The sequence below is a fragment of the Amblyomma maculatum genome, chromosome 9 (assembly GCF_055883805.1).
Source record: "Amblyomma maculatum isolate TAMU_Amacu chromosome 9, ASM5588380v1, whole genome shotgun sequence".
NCBI classification, from domain to species: Eukaryota; Metazoa; Arthropoda; class Arachnida; order Ixodida; family Ixodidae; genus Amblyomma; species Amblyomma maculatum.
This window is the reverse complement of record NC_139352.1, coordinates 67277751-67302501: the sequence shown is the minus strand read 5'-3', so window position 1 is coordinate 67302501 and position 24751 is coordinate 67277751. Positions and strand designations below refer to the sequence as shown.

General features: G+C 45.1%; 1 protein-coding gene across 1 annotated transcript; it reads right to left on the bottom strand.

Annotated features, from left to right (window-relative positions):
* Positions 1-1384: 1384 nt before the first annotated feature.
* Positions 1385-23788, bottom strand: LOC146179293 (trypsin alpha-4-like). The gene is made up of 7 exons (XM_084580166.1): positions 23711-23788; positions 19069-19303; positions 15846-15919; positions 9656-9753; positions 8791-9050; positions 3021-3160; positions 1385-1710 (listed from the first exon to the last, which is right to left on the bottom strand). The coding sequence occupies exons 1-7, from the start codon at positions 23786-23788 to the stop codon at positions 1528-1530; spliced, it is 1068 nt and encodes a 355-aa protein (XP_084436292.1). The 3' UTR covers positions 1385-1527.
* Positions 23789-24751: the final 963 nt, after the last annotated feature.

Genomic DNA, 24751 nt, shown 5'->3' with positions numbered 1-24751 from the left:
GTTAAGTAAGGTGAGACAACTAACTTTCCTTCGGGATTTTAAATCGTATATGTTGTGTTGCTTCATCAGCATAGATGGCGAATCATGGCTCTTATATTTGCCAAAATATAACAGCTTTCCTTTGCACAAGCTAGCGCTGTATGTCATTCTTTTTTAACATGCAGATCACTTACTGCCGCCGCATATTAAGTTTAGCTCTTATACAGGTTTTATATGCAAGATGTTTCTTTCCCAATACTGCGTCAATTTTGCCTGGTTTCTCGAGAAATTATAGTCATTATAGCTGTCTGTAGTAGAGGCCATTTTGGCAGCTTCTGACCCTTTCGCGTGTGGTAGAAAACAGACAAGTTTTAATTATTTTTTTTTTTGCTTTCAGAAACTAGCCGGCAGCTCAATATGTTACATTCGCGCGCCTTTCAGGCATTCTGACAGGATTTGCTATGAACAAACACGTCACAGCTCATTTGTGGACCTGCCGTAAATTTTGGTGTACACGCCAATGACTTCATTTGCGTGTTTAGCAGTTTATATTTACTCGTGCTTGTAAATCAAGTTGCCGTGGCTGGATGCATTTTGATATGCCTTCTCCCACATCGTCACCTATCATGATCCTCTTTTTTCTCCCCTTCCTTTTTCCCAGTGCAGAGTAGCAGGCCAGATTTTAATCATCCCTTCCAACCTCTCTGCCTTTCCTTTCAATCAACCCAGCTATCTATTTTGGACTTTGCGGGCTGTCTTTATATATGCGACCATAGATAGTTTTCCTTTTCCAAATCGCCTATACGAATTAAAATGCCCAAACCGATTATACATGCAGTGTGTTCAGCCAGAGCAGTGAAAGTAATTGTTCTTTCGTGGTAAAATTGTGCTTTGTGCACTGCAAACCGGGTGCCAACTCTATAACGGAAATTAAGGTACTTAAATTCAAAATGCCCTCATTGTACTTTTGCAGTATTTCACAGAATCGTCGTGAGGATGAACCTTTCTTTATGTATAGTCCCAGCTACAACTACTATATGTACACAACTGCGGTGCTGGTTACACACACTTCACAGTGCGTGCTGCATACCCTGAAAAAGCACATACAAACAAGCAAATATTGTTGCGCGCAAGCATCAGTCATACGGTACTGTGCACCCCAGTAAGATATTAAGTCGCCCTCACCCATACCCTAGTCCTGGAAAGAGCTACACCATGGCACTGGGGTATACTTATATATTGTGTACGGCACCATTCTCGCATCTGGACAAGCATCACACTCCCCGAGTGTGCACCCGCTTGTAGCAGCTGTCCCAACGCTGGACGCATAAAAAAGTTAAACCTGGAAACCATTATTGAACGCATAAAAAAGGCGGACATTGAACATTGATGAGCGAAGGACTTAAACAAAGACCTTTATTGAAGTCCTTTAAAATTCGTTAGAAGAAGCTGGTATATATTGAATTAGGACGCAAGCAAAGAAAATTCAGTGGTATAACGGGAATATTGAATTTCGTTCGTCGATATGTGAAACGAACACTTCCGTGTTTATGGAACGGATTGGTATTTCGAGGTGCTCCGGATTGCGTTGCGTATCCAGGGGCTGTACTGCTGGATGTTTGTGTAGACTCCCGGTACGCCCTCGAGGTTGCAACCGTCTCCGAAAGATACTAGGCCCACGATCTCATAGTTTTTCCCTCGCTTCAGCATCAACGGCGCACCGGAGTCGCCCTGCAAGTGTGATGGACAAGTTGTAGCTATGAAATTGAATTCCCTTTAAGGCAAATCATTTTCAATGCTTTCTAGAGGTGAAACTCAAATTTGAGCTCTTAATCAGGTGCAAAGCTTTCAAGTGATGCACTTTTTGTAAGGGATAAAAAGCAGTAGGCATAATTGGTAGATTGCATGATTTGTTTTTTATTGGTCATGAATTTCATTAGGGGTCAACTTCGTGCGTATATACCCTTATCCGCGAATGAATTAGGCATTGACTGTCTCATTGAAGTCGTCTGAGTGTTGCCTGTCATTTGCCGGAGCTTTAAAGTGGATTAAGATCGAATTATATCACCTATCATATTACATATGGCATCTGTCTTGATAGTGTCGCCAAGTAGAACCGTATGCTTCGATGCAATAGCAAAAGTCCTGAACACCAGTTTTGAGACTAATCTCTAATGTTTTTATTTTGATATATTTTTTTATATTTCTTTTGATGCGCGTTTAACTATAATTGAAAAGGCTGAGAAACTTATCACCGCTTTCTCTGACCGTGTGAGCACTTTTTGACCCACATACTTTTCCCACAGGTCTCCTTCGTGCTCCAGTCTGCATGATTTTTCTATTTTTTCAGCATGCTGATGTTCAATTTAATCTGGGAGAACATCTCAGCCTGTTCTGAACTAGAATTCTAGCTCCTTGCTGAGCAATATGGCGTTCCAGGGTAGTGAACACTGCAGAATATTTACGGGCAACTCCGGCGGCCGGGTAATGCATCGCGAGCGTACGGCTCATGCCTGGTGGCAGTAATCGCTCCTTACAGTGACTGTAGCCTGTTTACCGTCAGCTCTCTTGGGATGACAAGGAGGGAGAAAGAGAAATATTCAGTCCAGACAAAGGTGGAGAGGTATGTCTGAGAGAAATCCTCTGGCATACTACTACGCACTAAGGAAAAAAAAAAGGGGGGGGGGGGGGGAGAAGAAAGAAGGTTATGATAGATGACGGTGTAGATATTTAAAAGCAACTGCGAGTCGAAAACCGCGAGCCACGAAAGATACTATGATTCATCCGCTTTGCCCTGAGAGCTTTCCGAATTCTGTCCAATACTTCAATAATACAAGCTACTTAGAGGGTGGTTTGCTCTCAAAACGCGCCAGGGAAGCTGTCAACGCCAATCACTTGGAGGGGAGGACGTGAAGGCAACCGTCACGAAGCGACCTAGGTTTGGCGATCCTATAGTCCCTTTTCGCTATTCCTTTCAACGTAGCTCAAAAAACAGCAGCAAAGATGACGATTAATTGTAGCAGTGCACTTCTTCAACGTACTTGACACGCGTCCGATCCTTTCTTGTAGGCGCATATCTGGTGCGGCGTGTAGAAGCCAATCCCAGCCAGTCCTTCTATGCACTTTTTTGTGTCCCACACCACCTGGGTTGTGTAGCGCAGGACTGGAGATCCGGTGCCATCTAGGTGAGATTAAGAAGGATACAATGACGCGCCGAGTCAGGTCTTCGAGATAAAAGACGGAAAGCTGGGCAGACGTGGTTCGCTAAAGGCAGGGTACGAGAGAAGCGGCAAGGCAACACGCATGGCTAGCAGTTTAAATGTTCATTAAAAAAAGGACACCTGCTCATATGAAAGCGTCAAAACGGTGGAGTAACAAAGTATGAACAGAGGTAAACATTTGGTAACTTCGGCGACGCATATAGGCGCTGAACAGGCAAAGCGCGCACATGGTATACCGGAACTGTAGCCTTGACGAGTCAAACTTGGCGCGTTTTTATATAGAACTCGCCCTTTGACAGTGCTGGTGGTGCCATCTGTCGAGTGGCTACGAAGTCTTTTCAAATTTCCGCGTGAAATTGAACGCTCTCCCTATGGTTGAAGTGAAGTGAAAATCCCCCAGTCGTCGCGCTTTGCTCGCGGAAGGATCAGTGTTAACTCAAAAACATTTGAAGGCCACGCCTTTGCGAAGGCGGAATCGTCTTCTGACTCCCGAATGTGCAGCAGTTAACATTAACTAATGCATTTTCATTGTTCGCTATTTTCTTAAAGTTAGCGCGATCGTATCTCTGTATTGAAACGTTTATAAATATAAAATTGAGCAGTTTGATAAGTATACGCTGAGAATTCAGTGTGGAATTATTGCTTCTCTGCCACAAGCATTTCTTTTCTTTTTTTTTTCTTTTTAGATTAAGGCCTTTGATTCGTTTCCCGGGTTGAGAACCTTTATAAGATCGACGTTACTCATAAAAGCCCCACCCCCCCGCCCCCCTAAAATAAAAAAAAACTGAATAAAAATAAAAATATGCATATATTTAGTCAGACAATTATATCGGCTACATAACTTTGTTATATTTTGTGTAAAGCAGCAGAGACGATAAGCGCGGTACTCCACCTCTTCGTCATTAATTTTATGTGCCTCGAAAAAAAAAAATCATTTGGCAGCAAAACCAATCGTAGACCTCTTCTTTCCGTTTATCAGGCAAAAATGTGTAAAATTTTAAATTAATTTGAAAGGTCGACCAACCATCATTTGCTTCACCTTACGTGGAATCACCCAATGAAGCACTATCGACATGATGCACATTGCAGTCTCCAAACTCTTGAAGTTGAGAGTATTACTTGACCTCCTTCGCATTTTGAATGATGTCTGTGTCTACTATCTTAACGTCTCTGGAGTCCCAAGTTCTGTATTTCCTGCGCATTTATGTAGTGCGTTCAGGAACACGATGAGCCTCGGCTTTTCCTATCAATTTCATTCCACTGCCACTGGCAAAGGGTTTTCGAAACCAATATTTGCTGCAGGCCCCAAATAAACGTTTTAACAATTCGAATTGCCGATATGTCGATCACGACCAACAACTGCGGTTGCGCCAGTCACGAGTTAGTGATTCCTCCATAAACGGAATTTTTTTAGTAATGTTTGTATACCATTCTTTTTCGAAACCCAATGGAATATGGATAGTACAGTACCTGTTACCGAATCGAACATGCATAGTACTAGACCTTACCGAATCGAATACGAATGTGCTTAATCTGTTACCGAATTGAATAAGAACAGTGTTATATAGCTCTGTTACCGAATAAAGTACGAACAGTGTAGCGAATACCAAAGCTTTGTACGAATCGAACCCTGTCGCGTGAGTCTTAGTAGCCATATAGGTGAAGATATGAACGCCACCACAGACCAGGCCGCGGCGCTGAACCCTCCTTCATGCGCAGACCCAGCGCGGCAGCCAAAGCAATACAGCGTCTGAATGGGCCTGTTTTATAAACAGTCCAATAACAAAAAAATACAGCTTGCCCAATTTGTTTTCCGTGCCTATATTGTTTTAAAGCTACACAAAATTTAAGTCAGTTGTATTTGTTTCAAGTAATTCTAAACTTGCACTTCCTGACCCGTCCGGCGAATGAAATAGCGGGATGTTCGAATGACTACACGGAACTTGAGAATATCTGCGTAACCCTACTATGCTTTTTAATAGCTGTGAAGCCTTAGTGGAAACATCACGTGGTGGTTTCGGATTCGGACCCTGGACTACTAGAAATTTGTTTTTTAAGTGCAAAGTTTCTGAGAAAGCTTTCTTTTGTAGCCACATAGGTGCGATTGGGTAGACAACAATGAGTAATTATTCTTTTATTATGAAATAATATGCCGTTTCTCTAGACTGAAATATTGTCTATCGTTTTCTTTCAATCTGTTTTTCATGTAACATCGGCCTGATTACCTGGTCGATGCCTGTCGGAGCGAGAGCCCACAAGCCGACGCGAAGCAGGGGTTGCTCTCTGACGGCATAATATTGGAGACAGAAAAGACACAAGAAATAGGGGACTTCACATTTGAGATCCTTTATCGAACACCTTGAAGTGCGGTGCACCGTGTGACTTGGTGCTCTAGGTGGCCTACTAAACCAGCTGAATTCTCTAAATGGCAAAGTTCTAAATGGTAAAGGCTTTCGGGGCACTCAGCTTGCCTAGGCATCCACCAACTTGTTCTATCTTTCGGCCCATTATCACCACTGCAATGGAGCTCCATGGGGACATTCTTGAATGCGAGAAAACTGTTGGGAAGGTGAGATACTGTGCGAAAGCGTCGTAATTGTGTATTCTCCAAAGTAGCAAATAAATAAATAAATAAATAAATAAATAAATAAATAAATAAATAAATAAATAAATAAATAAATAAATAAATAAATAAATAAATAAATAAATAAATAAATAAATACATAAATAAATAAATAAACGAACAATAAATAAATAAATAAGCAAACAAACAATAAACTCATGAATAAATAAAAGATAAAATAAATAAATGAAGAAACGTTATGTTGATAGCCATGGCACATTCCTTCTAGACATCGTTGAATGACTTGCAATATCTATTTCTTATACTATAGTACTGGCTAGTTTCGAGAGGTGCAAAAAATCAACAGGATATCCTAATAGTTAAGATCCCCTTGGTTTTGTTTAGGTGCCTAGCTCCTTGCGACGTTGATGGCAGCTGCGTGAACCGTGCGAGAATATGCACCAAAGAATACAGCAGCTCGCGAAACTGGCCCATGATCAGCGGCGTTCTTCCTTACTCCGGTCACAAATCACAACAGTAAATGAAGCCATCTTTTAGATGCCTGACTATATCAAAGAATATAGAGGCGTCAAAACACCCTATCAAATTTCGCCAGATAATTAGCTTTGGATGTGTTATCATTAGAATTCGCCCTATCGTAAAAGGTTCCGGCATTGGAGTTTGCTTCTGAAGCCTCGACCATACGTGTACTCTCAGGGCTCGTAAGGTACACCGGCACCCACATACCTACCACCACTCTCCACATGCCTTTACCCCCCTTCTATCGTATAGTACCTCCAAAGGCTGAACCCATCACTCACTCAGACACCTCCAGTAGCTCCCGATACCAAACTCACGTTGAAAAAAGATTCAAGTGCGCAAATTGGTCGCTTATAAACGGAAGCTTTGTGCAGAAGACTCCAACGGCAGACAGAATCCAATATTAACGCATACATCACCCTATGAATCGTATTGATTGCTAGTAACTTTTTGTGTAGGTAAAAAGACAAGGTGTGGCAATGGCCTACCTTTCGTCACGGATCCGGCTTTCTAAGACCAATGGCCGCCCTAAGCAACACTGCCTTCCTAAGGTGGAGAGGAATGATAAGCCCCCCCCCCCCCCTCTCTTTCGAAAAAGAAAAAAAAAATGCACCTTCACATTTTTTCGAACATTCATGGACTCAGGTGCGGAGGCACCGATTTCTACCTTCTTCAAGGACATGTACCCATCGCGGTGCGAGAGGGTCACTCGAGGCTATTCTGGGCTATTCCGGGGAGCAGTGGCCACTAAAGGAAAAGGGGTGCTTTGGATTTAAGGTCAAGGACTTCCAACCCGGGTTCCCTTTCTCTTTCTTTCTCTCTCTAAGGTTTTTTTTTTCCCCCGTTTTGCAATGGGTTCATTGCCGCGACAGAAACGCGAACCGGGCGTAGGTTTAGAAAAATCCGGGTGGGCGGACGTAGATAGGATCAACCAAGCCGGAATTTAGCGTCCGTAGTCCGACGCTTCCTGCTAGTGGACCGTACCATGCCCCAGCTAAGCCACCGTTTTTCGCCACTCGCTCGAATACTGTAGTTTTTCCCGTCGTTCTCTTTGTTTCTCGCCTTGTTCTTTTAAGCTATATACCTTTCCGCTCGTAACGTTGCTGCCTATTCATCTCCTTAGTGTTTCCTTTTTCATGAGAATAGTTTTGCTTGCATCGTCATTATCTGTTTGCTGCTTGCATCGCGACTATGTTCTAACAATATTTTGCTTTGTAACTTTGCCTTGTTTATTTGTACGTGGGTAAATTGTGTTGCTACCTCCCTTATCCAGTGCACCTCATGGACAGCGGCTACTCAGGTGTGGCTCCGGTCAGCAACCCTAATCTGGGAAAGGGGGAGTTTGTGGCAGGCAGGTTGGCCCTATTAATTATAATTTCGTCGCCGAGCGCTCATCAAGCCACCCACAATATCCTGACAGCTGCTAGCAACAACATGTGACTTACACATGGTAGCTCGAACAATATCTTCTTGAAGGCAGAAGTACGAAAATTCTTTAATTGCACAGAATTGTTCCACAGGGAACTAAAACAAACATAAGAAAAAAAGAAAGACGGAAAGGCCAGGTAGTGATGTTTGTTTCACCAAAGATTGACTGTAAATCATCCATCCATCTCTTAAAGAGAAGACGAAGGAAACTTGCAGCCCCGATTTACTTGTTTACCACGCGTCATTCTGTACCTTTGGGAGCAACAGATCTCCAGGGCCGCTAGCTAGCGACTGTTCCTATATGTTTCCACATCGGACCTTGCTCGCCTTGCTAACATGTGACATATATCCGCCTTGCTGTTAGGACCATCTACCATAGGCAGTTAGTAATTTGTGAGCGGCATATGGCTAGAAAAAAAAAAAAGCGTTTTGCATTTAGCTTCTTCGAGGAAAATAAGCAGTGTGTCTTTTAGCCCTGTAAGCCCCATGTTGTAGATATTCTTCCTAGAACTCTCATCAGGCAAAGGATTGATTTTTTTTTTTTAATTGAGCGTCCTCGGAAAAATACACACTTTTATATGTGAATTATTCGAAGCGTGAAATAACGCCAAGGGGGGAAAAAACAAACAAACCCTATGTCATTACTTGAAATTACATGACTGGCGCTATCATTCAGGTCGTATTAATGTAAGATAATTACAAAACGTTCATGTAGGAATATTTATTATGTAATCGTTAACGGACGAGGCGTGAGTTATGGTACATTCATGTCATTCACCCTCTACTGCTCAACAAGAAAGTGTACAAAATTGCTGTGCAAAAAAAAGTAAAAAAGGATTGCTGTTTCTGTTTTCTTTTTCCTTGTTGATATACGGATGTTCATCCGCGCCGCCTAAAACCAAATCCTGGAACCGCCACTGTCTAAGAGTTCATCCAGATTTTTCCGGATTGAATGCCTTGCTTTCCTGAGTTTTAGCGAACGCTGAAGTCCATGTCTATGTCATTTATATAAAAATGAAATCAATTGATTTCATCTGAACTGAACGGACATTCACTCACTTTCCACAGTGACTCCCCAGCCAGCGACGACCACGGTCTCTCCGACGAGGCTTAGAGGCGCTTGAGGCAGGCATATAGTGCGCGTTCTAGGTCCCAGTTTGAGCGGCGTTTCCAAGTACAGCAGAGCCACGTCGTTCCTGAAGGTCTGGAAGTCGAAATCCTCGTGCCGGTAAAAGTACTTGACATTTACCTTCGTGCCGTTGAAGAACTTGGCCGCGCCGTATAACATAATTATGCTCGTCGCCTTTTGGTTGTTAGTCCTGCAAGAATGAACTGCAAATCGTAAGTGCTCTGATCGATACTATTTCCGATCTATAACGGAGAAAACAAGCCTCGCTGATAAGAGCCGTAGTTAACGGTAGACAGCGCGTTGTTCAGCTTTGGCAACAGAAAGTTTCATACTGTGCATTTAAAAGGTGTGATTACTCGGGCAGAGCTTTGATTTGTTTATCAAACAAGGGCGCTTATGATGAGGTGATACAAAGAACTAAACATTTCTACACCGCACGTCTCCATTTACTCCTATGCTTTTATTTTCATCTTTCCGCGCTTTCCTTTTTTTAGTACGTGTTACCTAAGGTGAGGCAAGCTTAAAGTCGGTTCATGTTCGAGACCCCAGCCGACATGTTAAGAAAGACAAAAGAAGTGGTGTACATGAAAAGGCCGTATATCTTATAGCCACAATTCAGGTACTTCCTATAAAGCTGTGATGTTTTAAATCACTGGAAATTGAGGTCACAGATTGTTCATATTGTCCTTGGGCTATTTAAGTGCTAATGTCAGCGTAAGGACATCATATGATAGCAGAGGCAGGCAACAGACAAGAACGGCTTCAAAGGCACCATGTGAAGGCGATAATTCTCACCAGATTGTGCAGTGACCTGCTGTGAGAATGTGCCGTGAGGTCAGGATAGATCCGGCACATCGTGTAAGAACTGTCCTGTACCGCACCTGAAGGAACACCTGCGGCCAGTAAGCAAACGGATATGGTCAGCGCTGTTAAGCAGTTCACGTAACTAGTTTCCTTTCGTGAAGGTGTAGCTTTTTCTTGCCGCGAAGAGTATGGGGCATCACAAGAATTGAAGCAAATCCCCTGCCAAGAAGGGATTACGGAGCCAAGGCATAAATTGTCGCAATTATGTTTCATCCTACCCCTATTGGTGCGGACCACATCGAAAAAAAAAAAAAAGCATGTGTAAAGAAGACAAAGAACGGAAAATGCTGCGGCATCGCCATCACCATCGCTTGGCTCCGGCGCCCATCTCTCGTGCTGAAGCTGTGCCCTGCGGCTGGCAATTCGACCCTGCTCTGCCCGAATTACTGGCAGCGCTAGACGTTCAAACGAACTATTAAATCCACATCTCACTTGGTGGAGGTCAATCTGAGGTTCCCTGTACTCATCTCGCCCTGGAACTTCGCAGCAGAACGTTGACTACACCAATGACGGAGCCGACTTCATTGCACCTACCTCCGCCCGTCACCTGCACAGGTGCGATTCGTCAACGGGACCCCGCTACCTTCAGTGGAAGCAGCGATGACGACGTCGACGATTGGCTGACCACTTACGAACGGGTCAGCCGTCACAATAACTGGGACGACAACCGTAAGCTCACCAATGTCATCTTTTACTTGAGCGACGTCGCTAATCTCTGGTTTAGAAACCACGAGTCGGACTTTACTACCTGGGCGAGTTTCAAGACGAAATTTTCTGATGTCCTTGGCCGCCCCGCCGTCCGAAAACTCCGCGCGGAACAGCGTCTTCGGTCGCGACTGCAGCTACCCGGTGAAACGTTCACCAGTTACATTGAGGACATTGTTGATATGTGTCGTCGCGTTGACCCGACCATGACCGAGGCCGTTAAGATACGTCATGTCCTCATAGGAATTGATGACGGCGCTTTCAACATGCTCGTCGCCAAAGGCCCCACGACGGTCAAGGAAATCTACGACCTATGTCAAAGCTACGACGAACTCCGCAAGGAGCGTGTTTTGATTCGCCAGCCTCAAGCATCACTTGCTGGACTAGCCGCGGAGAGGGAGTCATCTAGCCTCTCTGAAAACATCAAGGCTTTTGTACGTCAGGAGGTCGCACGACAACTGTCCCTGCAGCCATATGTTAAGGAGTCGTCACCAACTGGCCTTGTTCCGGAGCTTCGCCGTGCAATCCAACAGCATGTATCTGAAGTCCTCCCTAATTCTGTTCCTCAATCACCTCCGGTCGCACCCTCAATGCCGTTCCCCACGCCCACAATTTCATCGTCCGGCGTTGCGCCACTGAGCTATGCTCCAGCATTCGCGCCGGCTCCTCCCCAGGTATTGCGTCGCTCATATGCCGAAGTTACTTCAAGTCCACCTCCTGAGCCAGCATATGCCTATGCTTCGCCCCCTATGCGTTCGGCACCAACAGCGTTTGCTCCCCCCTTGCGTCAGACACCATCTCCATGGCGCACTGCAGACAACAGGCCTATTTGCTACCACTGCGGCATCCCTGGGCACACTACACGCTACTGCCGGCGCCGAATAAATATGGCCTTTGCTGCGCGGCCTGCGCCACCTTATTTGGCCCCCCAATTCCCCGTCCCATCGGGTCCTCCAACAGCATCCCCTGACCCTCCGGACTTCCTGCCTCGTCGTTCGCCATCACCACGTCGCCGCTCCATTTCGCCAATGCGCCGACGACCCGCTACTCAGCCGGAAAACTAACCGCCGCAGTTCGCGAGGCACGAACTGCGTATTCGACAGAATTTCAAAGTCCTCGTCTTAATCCCGCGAATGTTACTGCTGTCATCGTTGAAGGTGTTCATACTCTTGCGCTCGTCGACACCGGTGCCGCTGTATCAGTTATCAGCCAAAAACTCTGCCGCTCCCTCCGAAAAGTGACTAGGCCTCTCGAGGGACTATCGCTTCGTACCGCATCCGCTCACAGTATACAGCCGACAGCTATCTGCACTGCTCGCGTCGTCATTGCTGCAGCCTTGTACATCATCGAATTCGTCGTTCTCCCCACATGTTCTCATGACGTCATTCTCGGCTGGGATTTCCTGTCCCAGCATCATGCTATCATTGACTGCGCCAGTCCTCAAGTAGAGCTCATTGAATCGAGTGATGCACCGTCTGATGCCCTGTTCCACGAGCCGTGTCCTCGTTTTGCGACCAAACTCCTCGTAGCTCATGACACAACCATCCCACCCGGAAGCGCTGTTCTGGTTCCCCTCACTGCCTCTTTTACCACCGCCGCGACAGTCCTCTTTGTGCCCTCTAACGTTGTCTGCCGCCGCCGCCACTTACCGCTGCCGTTTGCCGTCCTTGACATGAACAACGGCGCTAGCACACTTCTGGTAGCCAATCCTCTTGCGTCTCCCGCTATGTTGATCGAAGGGGAGTGCCTTGGCCGCATCGAGCCCGTGGACCTTCTGTTCGCCTTTGATGATGTGTCATTCCCTGTTTGCCAAGTTGACGCCTTGACCCCAACTCGTGTGGCTTCCGATCCGCTACAGCGGGACCTTTTTGACCATTCTGTGGACAGCGCTCTAGAGCCGCGCCACCGCGAGCAACTTCTTGACCTTCTACACCAATTCCGCTCCTCCTTCGACATCCCGCAATCTTCCTTGGGCCGCACGACGACCATTTCCCACCTCATCGACACTGGCGCTCATCCACCTCTCCATCAGCGGCCGTATCGTGTGTCGCCGACTGAGCGCCGTGTTATTGCCCAACAAGTCGATGACATGCTCCAACGCGGAATAATTAGAGAATCCTGTAGCCCATGGTCGTCTCCTGTGGTCCTAGTTAAAAAGAAGGATGGCTCCATACGATTTTGTGTTGATTATCGCCGTCTCAACAAAATCACTCGTCGTGATGTGTACCCCCTCCCACGAATCGACGATGCCCTAGACTGCTTGCAAGGCGCAGAATTCTTTTCCTCACTCGATTTACGCTCCGGGTATTGGCAGGTGCCCATGGCAGAGGCGGATCGTCCTAAGACCGCCTTTATTACTCCAGACGGACTATACGAATTTAATGTTATGCCATTCGGACTCTGTAACGCCCCAGCCACATTTGAAAGAATGATGGACACTGTACTGCGCGGCCTGAAATGGAACATCTGTTTATGCTACCTTGATGATATCGTCGTCTTTTCAACCGACTTCCCGACCCACCTGACTCGACTTCGCCAGGTCTTCACCTGCCTAACCCGCGCCGGTCTTCAACTGAACCTCAAAAAGTGCCGCTTTGGTGCCCGCCAGCTCACAATACTCGGACATGTTGTGTGTAAAGATGGAGTTCTGCCTGATCCTGAGAAGCTGCGCGCCGTCGCTGACTTTCCGAAACCGACCACTTTGAAACAACTGCGAAGCTTCGTGGGCCTCTGCTCGTACTTTCGTCGTTTTGTTCGGAATTTCGCAACCATTATAGCCCCCCTTACACAGCTCTTGAAAGGCACCCCTAACCTCTCCTCTTGGTCGCCAGCCTGCGATGATGCATTCGCGACACTGCGCAATGTTCTAACGTCACCGCCAATCCTTCGCCATTACGACCCTACTGCACCTACAGAACTTCACACCGATGCCAGTGGTGTCGGCCTCGGCGCCGTCCTCGCCCAGCGCAAGCCTGGCTTCTCCGAATACGTTGTCGCCTACGCCAGCCGTGCTCTCACCAAAGCCGAGTCCAACTACTCCGTTACCGAAAAGGAGTGCTTAGCAATCGTGTGGGCTGTAACGAAGTTCCGCCCTTACTTATACGGCCACTCCTTCGAGGTAGTTACAGATCATCACGCTCTCTGCTGGCTCGCGTCTCTCAAGGATCCGTCTGGCCGTCTCGGGCGCTGGGCTCTCAGGCTTCAGGAATACGACATCCGTGTAGTGTACCGCTCTGGCCGCAAGCACTCTGACGCCGACGCTCTTTCTCGGTCACCGGTGTGCTCGCCTAACTCATCGTCCCCTCCTCAAACACTCTTGTCAGCACTCACCATTGAGGATATGCCTTTCGAGCAACGACAAGATCCTTGGGTTTCTAACCTGCTAGATATCCTTGGCACTACTTCCGCGGCTACGCATCCTCGGGCACTCCGCCGACAGGCCTCCCATTTCGCCATTCGGGAAGGCCTTCTCTACCGAAGGAACTACAACTCAGACGGCAGAACGTGGCTTCTTGTCATTCCGCGCCACCTCCGCTCCAAGGTTTGTGCCCACCATCATAGTGACCCGCAAAGCGCTCATGCCGGCGTCCTCAAAACATATGATCGAATTCGTCAAAGGTACTACTGGCGGGGAATGTACAATTTCGTACGTCGCTACATTCGCTCTTGTACCGCCTGTCAACAACGCAAGATTTCTCGCCACCCTGCTGGCCCTCTTCAGCCTTTACCGTGTCCAGCTCGCCCGTTTGATCGCGTGGGAATCGACCTCTATGGTCCGCTACCATGCAGTGCCGCTGGTAATCGATGGGTCATCGTCGCCGTCGACCACCTGACCCGTTACGCCGAGACTGCTGCACTTCCCGCGGCGACAGCTCGAGAGGTAGCCCATTTTCTTCTGCACCACTTCATTCTTCGACACGGCGCCCCCCGCGAGCTACTGAGTGATAGAGGTCGTGTCTTTCTTTCCGAAGTAGTCCAAGAGCTCCTGTCGTCTTGTAAATCGATACATCGAGCTACAACTGCGTACCACCCGCAAACAAATGGCCTCACGGAGCGCTTCAACCGTACGCTTGGGGACATGCTCGCAATGTATGTTACATCTGAATCTGGAAGCTCGAACTGGGACCAAGTACTGCCATTCGTAACGTTCGCGTACAACACTTCCACCCAAGCAACAACTGGTTTTTCGCCCTTCTTCCTCTTATACGGCCGTGAACCATCATGTACTCTGGACACAATTTTGCCATACCATCCAGATGCCTCTGAGTACAGTGCTTTGTCAGACATTGTACAGAAGGCCGAGGAATGCCGTCAGCTAGCTCGCACGTTTACCTCCAACACTCAAGGCTATCGCAAAGATCAGCATGATACCGATACTCCTGCTCCCACGTTCCAGGCCGACAGCTTCGTTTGGCTATGCGTTCCTGCCACCAACAAACTAGACACCAAATACCACGGACCTTATCGCGTTTTGGAACGCACATCCCCTGTGAACTACGTCATCGAGCCAGTCACCCCTTCTTCCGACCACCGCCGTCGCGGCCGCGAGATTGTCCACGTTAGCCGCCTCAAGCCATATTACAACCCTCTGGTCGTCTCTTCTCCCTGAGTCGCCAGGATGGCGACTTCTTCACGTGGGGGAAATGTAAAGAAGACAAAGAACGGAAAATGCTGCGGCATCGCCATCACCATCGCTTGGCTCCGGCGCCCATCTCTCGTGCTGAAGCTGTGCCCTGCGGCTGGCAATTCGACCCTGCTCTGCCCGAATTACTGGCAGCGCTAGACGTTCAAACGAACTATTAAATCCACATCTCACATGGTTTTAACGAGTTTAAACCAATGTCGAGCGAAAACTTTGTGTAGATTGCATGTGTCGGTCAGAGGTCAAAGGGTCATGTCCAGTATGGCAGACAGTGATCACTATACGATGTCTCATGGGTGTACATGGTACATTATAGTAAACTTCAACTCAGAGAAACGCTGTTACTGTGCTAGGCTCACATGGTCAGTTCAAGGTCATACTTCACCCTCTCCTCCCGGGAGGCTGTTTCAGCTCTGGTCGGGAAGTACAGAAAATAACAGCTTACAAGCGTGGCGAATAAATTTAAAGCAGCAGAAAACAAGAAAAAGAAAATAGAACGACTCTACAAAGTACTTCTTTTAGGTGGTATATTATTCAGCGCGATTTAATGTAGAACAAAAGGAAGAAGATGGCTACTCTGTGTTGAAAGAGAACGGAACAAAGGTAGAGAGTTTGCAAGTCGAGCCACGTTACCCCCCTCAACCCCTGTTCAGTGCGATTTAGTAACATCATGTAACCGGGAAATAGAAACCGTATAGTACGGTATATTCAAGGGTTGAATGGCATTGCACGATATATGTTCGTATGAATAAAGAAGCCACATTTTCGACTTACCACCCACGGGAACTTCTGGATGTCAGCCGCAAGCCCGTTCACGATGCGGAAATCGATTGATGGGATTCCACAGGCTACGTAGAAATGGACAGTTCATGGGTGCGTGCGCAAATATCCAGAAAGGTTAAGTTCAAACGGGACTGGTAAAACAAATGCAAGGCTGCTCGGGAAGACAGTCTGGGACTTTCTTATCGCTGCCAGAGCTGCATGAACCAAACTGTAAACACACATGCGATGGACGCGTTTTTTTTGTTTTTTTTTTTTTTGTCTCTGGTTTACGAAAACTCTTTAATCTCTTCATTAATAAGGGAGGTAAGTTTGCGGCAACTGTGCGCTGCATAGGTGCTTGTTCATGACCATCTTGCCTGACGTGCTAGGCAGGACGAGGAGCATCTACCAGCGATGGGCACGTAATAGAATATGATAAGCTTCTGCGTATCTCGTCGATGCTACTATCTGTAGAGAACTAACCCATGTGCCATAAGGAAGAATTAAAGATAAGAACTAGAAATTTGTTTACAGCTCTATTCACAGGCGAGAGGATAGCAGTACAGACCTCCATAGGACTCTAAATAATCGAATTGACCTCCGATATGAAATAGTCATCATTCAAAAGAACGCAAGAATCGGATCAAGAAATCGACACAACACCATCGTTCGTGGCTATACATAAATTGTGCAAATAATGAGTCTAACGCTGCAGTAAAAAAAAAAAAAAAAATCACCTCATACACGAGAAACCCATCCTCCAGGTCTGACTCTCTCTTTCATGGCCTACGGGATGTTGACTAATCAAGAAGCTGAGAAGTGCGCAGTGCGTGTGTACTACAAGTAGCTCCTTTGTTCCTTTCATTTAGATTCGGCAGAGGTATATGCCATCCTTATGGTTTCGCGCACACAACGCTGCATGTATTGATATGGCTGCTGTATTTCTGCATATTAATTAAAGACGTATTCTTTTTGAAGACGTAACACCCTGTCGCTCACCAAGATACTTTGTTGGGTGAGTTGATAAACATCCGTTGTTAATTTAAACAGCGCGAACAAGAAGACACAGGACAAGATAAAAGGAAGGCACAGTACAAGCGCTGTACTGTGGCTTCTTTTTATCTTGTCCTATGTTTTCTTGTTCGCGTTGTTTAAATTAACCCTGCCGCTCATCTATAATCCCGCTTAGACATGGTTAAACATCGACATTTATAATAGCGCCTTTTTCGTGTTCAATGCAGTTTAAAGTACACCTCTCTCGTCTTGTACGCTCTCTCTTGGATCAATAATGTGTTTTTGTTCATAAAAGCAAATGTCGGTGTTGTGCCTATAGAAATCACGTACTACCTGGAGTCTATAGGGTGTGCTTAAGAATGTGAGCCAGCTTATCATTTATAGTGTCATCTGCAACCCTACCTGACTTGAACACCTCGTTGAAAAAGCTAATTCTGTCGGCTAACAAGAGAACCTTCCGACACATTCCGAGCACTTGCAGATGTGGCAGGTGACGCTTCTGGAGGTCTACGAGCTTTTGAACAAGATGTGCCCTCATTGCTTTCCTTCATTTGTCGGCCTCCTATGGATTTATCTCTCTGATGTAATGAGGAAAGATTCTGCCGCACATGACGGACTTATGGTTGTCATATGACGGGACGAATCACTGACTCATCGGCGCAGCTTTTCGGGTGTCGTAAACGACAATGGCTCAGTGATTTTTTCTACCATCAGACAACCCTAAGTCTACCTCAGGAGATATAAACCCATATATGTGGCCCTTATCTCGATCTCGAACAAATGATTCGTAATATGAGCTTTACGATTATTACATAAGTACAGGAAAAAGTTAATGTTTGCCTAAAAAGACAGCAATAGTCACCCACAAGTGCGATGCTAGAGCTACATCTGACATTGCTTAAAAACACGTTGATTTCTGAGCAGTCAATTCGCCAATTTTCACGGTTATTTCCGCTATTACAAAATCATGCACCAACCCTGCACTTTCATTCAAGAGTTACCTCCATCGCTTTGATGAAAGGAAACAGCAGGCTGACATGATCACTCATTTCGATTCCCGTGACATCAGTGCTAAAAATGCGATAAGGAATAGATAAGGTCGGTGCTGAAATCAACTCGTTGCCACTTCTCTATAGACTTATTATCAGTGTTAGCAAACAATCCTCTAAATTTCGGAGTAAAAAATAAGTTAAATAAAATGCATCAGATGTTGATAGAACTTAAATAAAAGAAAGAGGGGAAAAAAGTGGATCTCCATGAATTGATGCAGCTCAGTCCTTTTATGTTTCTTGTAAGCAGTGATTACGTTAACTTTATGATTATTTGCACGGAAATATAAAAATATCGGTGGGGAAAAAAGAATTGGCAAATAACAATTCGTGGACTTCATTTCGGGTAAAAGTAATCAGGTACTTTGATTAGTGTCTCAGTCGTATAGTGCAGTCCTTACAGCTTCTCTCAATGTCTTAACGCCTAGGAAAGTGAGGACGATTGTTCTCCTTGCCTTACATATATATTCAGCTTAAGTGTTCTTCTATAGGAGAGTGTAGCGGGCCGCACTACCTGATGAATTTCTTTTATGATGGTACATTTGTATTAATAAACCAAAAGGCCAGCAGTGAACGTGTGCACAACATAGCGTTGATACAGTAAACTGCAGGCGGTTAACTAGGCTGCGCTCACTGGCCGCTGCCAACCTTATTCGCTATAGAGCAAATTTTAAAGGCAAAACTGCGACAGCCACAGACGTTAATAACGACTGATGATAAACCAGCACAATTATATTCACATTATTTCGTTTCTGTGCCTTTTTTATATCTTTATTTCGTACTAAGAATTTAATTTCCTTAGCCGTCGTAGAAACCTGAAGCGAAATTACCCAGTTTTACAGTTCGTTCTAATCCTTGCCTAGGAGAAATATGCATGTAGAATTAAATTTAAATAACGCGGCAGTAAACATTTATCGGTTCCCACTGCAGGGGTAAGGGGGAAAAATAACGAAGGTAAATGACGTGCCCCATAACCGCAGTCGCACTGATGCCATGCAATGGATGGGCAAAACTGCGTTTCTAAGCTATCTTCGGGAAATTCAGATTATACAGTCCGATCACGTGAATATCGACTTCAATATTTTTAGGTTGATCTATCTGATTAAATTCTATGTGCCTCCGGTTGCATGCAGCAAAGAAACGCATTGACTTGTCATAGAAGGGACACGTACACCTGTGGTTGAGTCCGACTTCTCCAGGTAAGAGACCCGTCAGTTTTTCTACCGATTGCCCACTCGCTTGCAAACACTGCAAGTGCAAGCAAATAAGGAAAAAGGCCAAATGAGAGGGTAACGTTAAGCGGCATGACGCATAACGTGGAATTTGAAGGCAGCATTCGTATGGCGTAGCCAAAGAACCAAGGCTTCCTTTTCTTTTCTTTTTTTTTTTTTGGAGGAAACTGAGTTCCTGTCGTCAGGTGTTTGCGACGGCTGCTATTTTGTACGCTTTTTAAGGTTGGTGAAAATATTATCGCGAAATTGAAGATGTTCTTTTTGGCTATAGCACGTTCGCACACTTGGTACAGAAGGGTGCCCAAAGTTAAAATTTTAGGCTAGTTTTCTGTTAATAATTCTCACCATACAAAAACACATATTGACAAGAATATTGAATACACAAAATAATATCGAAGCTATATGAATTATTTAGAAATACCAAAGCGCATGTATATATATATATAGCTTCGTTAATAGGCCTGCTATATTTGTTACAGCTTACAGTATTTATTGTTTTGCTACAGTATTTGATCGTTTTTAATGTTAAAAAGCCGTCTTTAATTTGCGTCTTGTTTATATATATATATATATATATATATATATATATATATATATATATATATATATATATAAGCGTATTAGCGAGCAGTAGATTTATTCGGCACACCGTTATGTATTGTTATTACAGTACAATAAATTATCAGACTCAAACAATATGTGAGTGCACATAACTGGCCTTTGAGTATCATTTCCAAATAAGGTCGAAATAGCAGTGAGAGGGGAACGAAGGGGTAATAAAGGAAGATCAAGTCACGTGTGTTCGTTCCGCTTATCTTGTTGTCCTCTTTCAGCCATCCTCATTAAAAATAATTAGAGTAGAAGAAAAAAAGAATGAGCCGGCTAAACGCAGTGGTGCCACGTGTAAACGATCACAATAAATAAAAAGCTAATATCTGGAAACTACGGACAAGTTCTGGCCCGTTAAGAATGTACCAAACAATCAATATATCTGCACATCCACTAGTCGTTTTGTAGTTGTGACTTTGGTAATTAATTGTGAGCAGCTGACCCAATTGCTTTTCTTTGGATTTTATAACTGCTCGATGTGAGCGCAGGATATGAGTTAGAAGGAAATTTTCGCTAGGCATCGGGAGCTTAAGCCATTCCGATCAATACGTTAATAACAGCGCCTTATTATATACCATCGTTGGCTCACAATTGGAAGTGGTGTCCCAAAAAGGTGGGACCGTGTAGCCTTTACAAGAGCATGCGTCCTGAAAATACTGAACCGTAAATCCAGAAATATGGATATTGTGTTCTACATTTTTCTTGTCACAGGAAAAAAATGACAAAGCACTGTACTAATGTCACCACGACATCACTATATATCCCGAGAAAACCTGGTTGGATATGTCCCAGATTTTTGCTGAATAAGCTGCAAACGACGAAAAACATTTACTAGAATAACCCTGATAATACGATTAGCAGCACCGATCATTCTCGTATAGTTGTTATTGTTTTATCAACAAACTAAAAACATTCCCTGGCAGGCAACATTTGGTACACATACCTGAACGAGGAGCAGAAAATATATAGGTGTTAATACTGCGCGAAGCTCGCTGCAGCCGTTCCACAAGTTTCTAAAAGAACAAACGTAAACACCGCCGTCCGTGGGCATAATTGAAACAAAAAGAAAACTATAATATAAAAACTGTAAAATTTCTCTTCATGAGCTTTGTGCACTATGATCGACGCAGCAGGCTGGCTCGAGGCAGGGAGACGTCAGTGCGGCCGCGCAGATGCGGAGAGTAGCACGTGACCACTTTCCGACCAGTCGAAGCTCGGAATTCGTTAGTGGAAAGAATAAAAGGGAAACAAAAAGTGGAGTAATGGAGGCGGACAAAGGCACGCAGGACTAGTCGAACCGCTGTTTTAAGACAACGCTTCCCTCATGCGTAATACACGTCTTAAGGGCCAGCGAATATTGAGAATAGAGCCGAGATCACGACTCCGCCGTCTGGAACGAACCTCAATACCACAAAACACGCTGCTAAAAAGGCAGGATTTAGACTTTACGACCTCTCCAAAACAGCGAGGAAAGCCCTAACGAGACGAGTGGCTTCTCGTAGAGGCACGTTCTATACATGGGCATATAAGCAACGCATGTGGCAGCTCGTATTGCGTAACATATTCGGTGCATAATTCGAAGGAATATGTTATTGAAATTTCGCGTTGCGGCGGTTACTGACAACTGCAAGCAAGTGCGATTGGGCAGGTAACAAGTTTCGTTACAAAGGCAAGCATCGCGGGTAGGAAAAAAGGCGCTGTTAGATGGAGTGGCACACGTCTGACCTCGAGTAGAAGGCTGCAGGTTAGGAAAGCTACTGGTGCATTAGGTTATCTGTTGGGAACCCCTACTTGTTCGTACGTTACTTGACTGCATTATTTATATTGACCGTTGCGTGTTTGTTATCTCATATATCTGCACTATCTACGCTGGTAGTGTACAATTCTTTCAAACGTCAATCATTCTTTGTGTGTGTAACTGCAAGTTTTGTATGAATATCATTCACAGCATTCATTGCTCATCACTAGATAGTTCCATCACATAGTTGGCAATTGCTCCTTGAATGCCCTCTAATGAGGGTTGTGCAGATAGGGTGAAATATGTATCTTTGGAGTAATTATTGTTCCATGTCGTTCTTTTTCTTTTCCATTCCTTGTTACAGTATGCCACCTAGAATTATATAGAAATTACACTAGTATGGATTGCCAATATTCCTGGCATTTCCTGTGTACAATGCCTCAACCTAGCAACCACCTGCGCAAGGAGGGCAACATTGTATATCGAAATAAAAAGAATATATAAATTAGCTGCTCATGCCATATAACACTACTATACTGTTTTTACGTTATATATATATATATATATAATTATTGATTGATTGATTGGTTGGTGAGGAAAAATAGACAACATAGACAAATTGAACAAAATACGCCCCCTAATAATACACTGGGTACAACTCCGTATAGGGCTTTTATTCTGAGTGCATTTGAATAGTAGAACGTTCGTGACTCCTTTCGTGTTTCTTCGCGAACAAGAAACAGCACTTCTGAGAAATAAAGATTTCAGGCCAGAAAACTTTTATGCACTACTTGATCGAAAACATGTGGCGGTGTTTATGGCATCCAATATGTAATCCGATTGCTGTAACTAATCACATTTAGCGTTGCTTTTTCGTTTTACTACTTAATAAAAATACACTGGTTGTAACCAGACAAATATCACCTTAATTATATTCCGGTGGTTTTTATACAGAAAACAGAAAAGAAAAGCTTCACCTGGCGTTACTCTAGCGTACTCTCGAATATGATCTTGGTGTCACGAATGGCCTTCATGTTTCGATCTTAGTAACTCGTAAGGGCTCTGCAATATATGAGAGCATATATTTGTCACGAGATCGTGGACATCCATCGACAGAGCAGCCCCGCCGGGGTGGTACAGTGGCAAGACGCCCGACTACTGTCCGGGATACCCGGGTTCGAACCCGACCTCGGCGGCTGCGTTTCGATGGAGGCGAAACGAAGAGGCGTCCGTGTGCTGTGCGATGTCAGCGCACGTTAAAGATCCCCAGGAGGTCGAAATTACTCACTAGCCCTCGACTAGGGCTCCTCTTTCTCTCTTTCCACTTTAACTCCCACCTTCCTTCCTTCCCTTACGACGCGGTTCAGGTGTCCACAGACACAAGTGTGACACATACTGCGCATTTCCTTTCCTGTAAACCAATTATTATATTATCGACAGAGCACAAGCTTATATAGTTGGATGTTAGGGGCACTTTTTAAAAAAAAAGCTCCAAATTAAATGTTGCGGAGTTTGTCACGATGAACGGGGACTACTTATCTTTAAAAGTAGTAGTAGCCACAGTAAGCATTAAAAACAAGCATCTCCATCACCTTTTCCAGCGTACTTGCTGAGCTACATCTGCATATAAACGGGTTTTGCCTAAATATCAAGCACCCCTGTAGTGCCATTTTCTGTGAAAGTGAGGTGGCATAAAATGCTAGAGAAAGGAACCTTTTTTATTGATAATATGGTTCTCTTGGGTCGCTTCGATCTAAGGAGTAATAAAAATACTTTCACATAGCTTTTTAGTTGACCTTCGCTCATTATATTGGTGGAAGTGTTACTTGGTAATCCCATGAGAAAATAAAATATAAAATCCCCGAAACTACTTCCATGCACTGTTGAAATTTATCCCCATCGTTACCTCGGCATTTATATGCCGCTTTGGCGAATCTGGATTTACCACCTTAAACAAATTCCGTTCTATCTATGTTAGCGTTTCTCGGCCCGAGCTTCCAATGTTAGCCCTTAGCTCCCATAAGATCGCATACGATGGGCGAATGGCATGCCTTTCTCCTTCTTACGCCCACTCACGAAACCCTGCCCGATTGACTACACGCGTGACAATCCGGGCTGAGCAAGGCCCGTCACGTCACATTCTATTCTATTTGCACGATGCCTTTTGATCTGTCGGTCGTCTCGTCTTTCTGCGCCATGCCTTAAAGTGAGCGCCCTGTTTCGTCGGCTGCATGCCTTCGTCCGCTTGTCCTTGTTTGCCGCTTTCCTCTTTATGTTTTGCTCCGCAGCGAGTAGCCGCAGGCTATTTCGCATTGTAGGCCGTCTGGTTGCTAAGAGGACAATTGCGAATTGCACATGCGCACACGCGCCCGGCAAGCGCGACAGCAATTTCTCCGGTGACGCCAGGCTGCCGGGTAAGAGTGAGACCACCGAAGGGGAGGGGAAGCGCAAATATGGCGGCTCTCTAACTCTGGTATTTTGTTTTGCTAAAACCATGCAGTACTGGCTACCCTGAAGACTGCTGCACAGTAGTGGTAGCAGCTCGCCATGATTCGTTGGTTTGAGAATAGAGATGCAGAAACGACGAGACTCAACAGGTTTGCTGAATGCAGGAACATGCAGCTTTATTTTGTTGTCGTTATTCCTGAGGTGTTACTTGTTAAAGCACCTTGCCTTAGATCTTCCAAAAAAAGTCAAGAGATGTTCATAAATGGATTTATTTCAAACAGATGTCCGTGATACTTTTGCTTCGTTAGAAAGAGAGCGGCTATGCATTGGCTATGCCCCAGCCGTGATTTGAATGATTTTAGCTTGTCTTTAATCGCTAACAATCGCCAACCACTCTAACGGTTTGGTAAACACCTTAACTGCAGCCATAGCTCCTAGGGTGGTGCACAGTTTTCGAAGCCAACGGGGAATTGGCTTGGTGTGGGAAAGGGGTAAAGGCGGGGAAGAGAAGAACAATGGCCATTGTTTAGGGCTAAAATGGCCCGTAAGCGGAGAGCTTGGCGCCTGCGGCTTATACCCGGCAAGCACGCGCCCTTGCATGCCCCTCCCCCCCTCGCACTTCTAGCGCTCTTTTCGTTTCGACTTTCTTCGAGATGCAAAAGAGTCGCCTCGAGAATGTCCTGTGCATTGCGTCAGGGTGAACTTCGACAAACTCTTTAGTTAGGGATAGCTGAATATGCGATAAGTAAATCAAATCTTGAACGAGAATGTCATTAGGCAGATTTCAGTGGGCCTGAGCTGAGAGCCGTTACTAGTGGGTGGAAATTT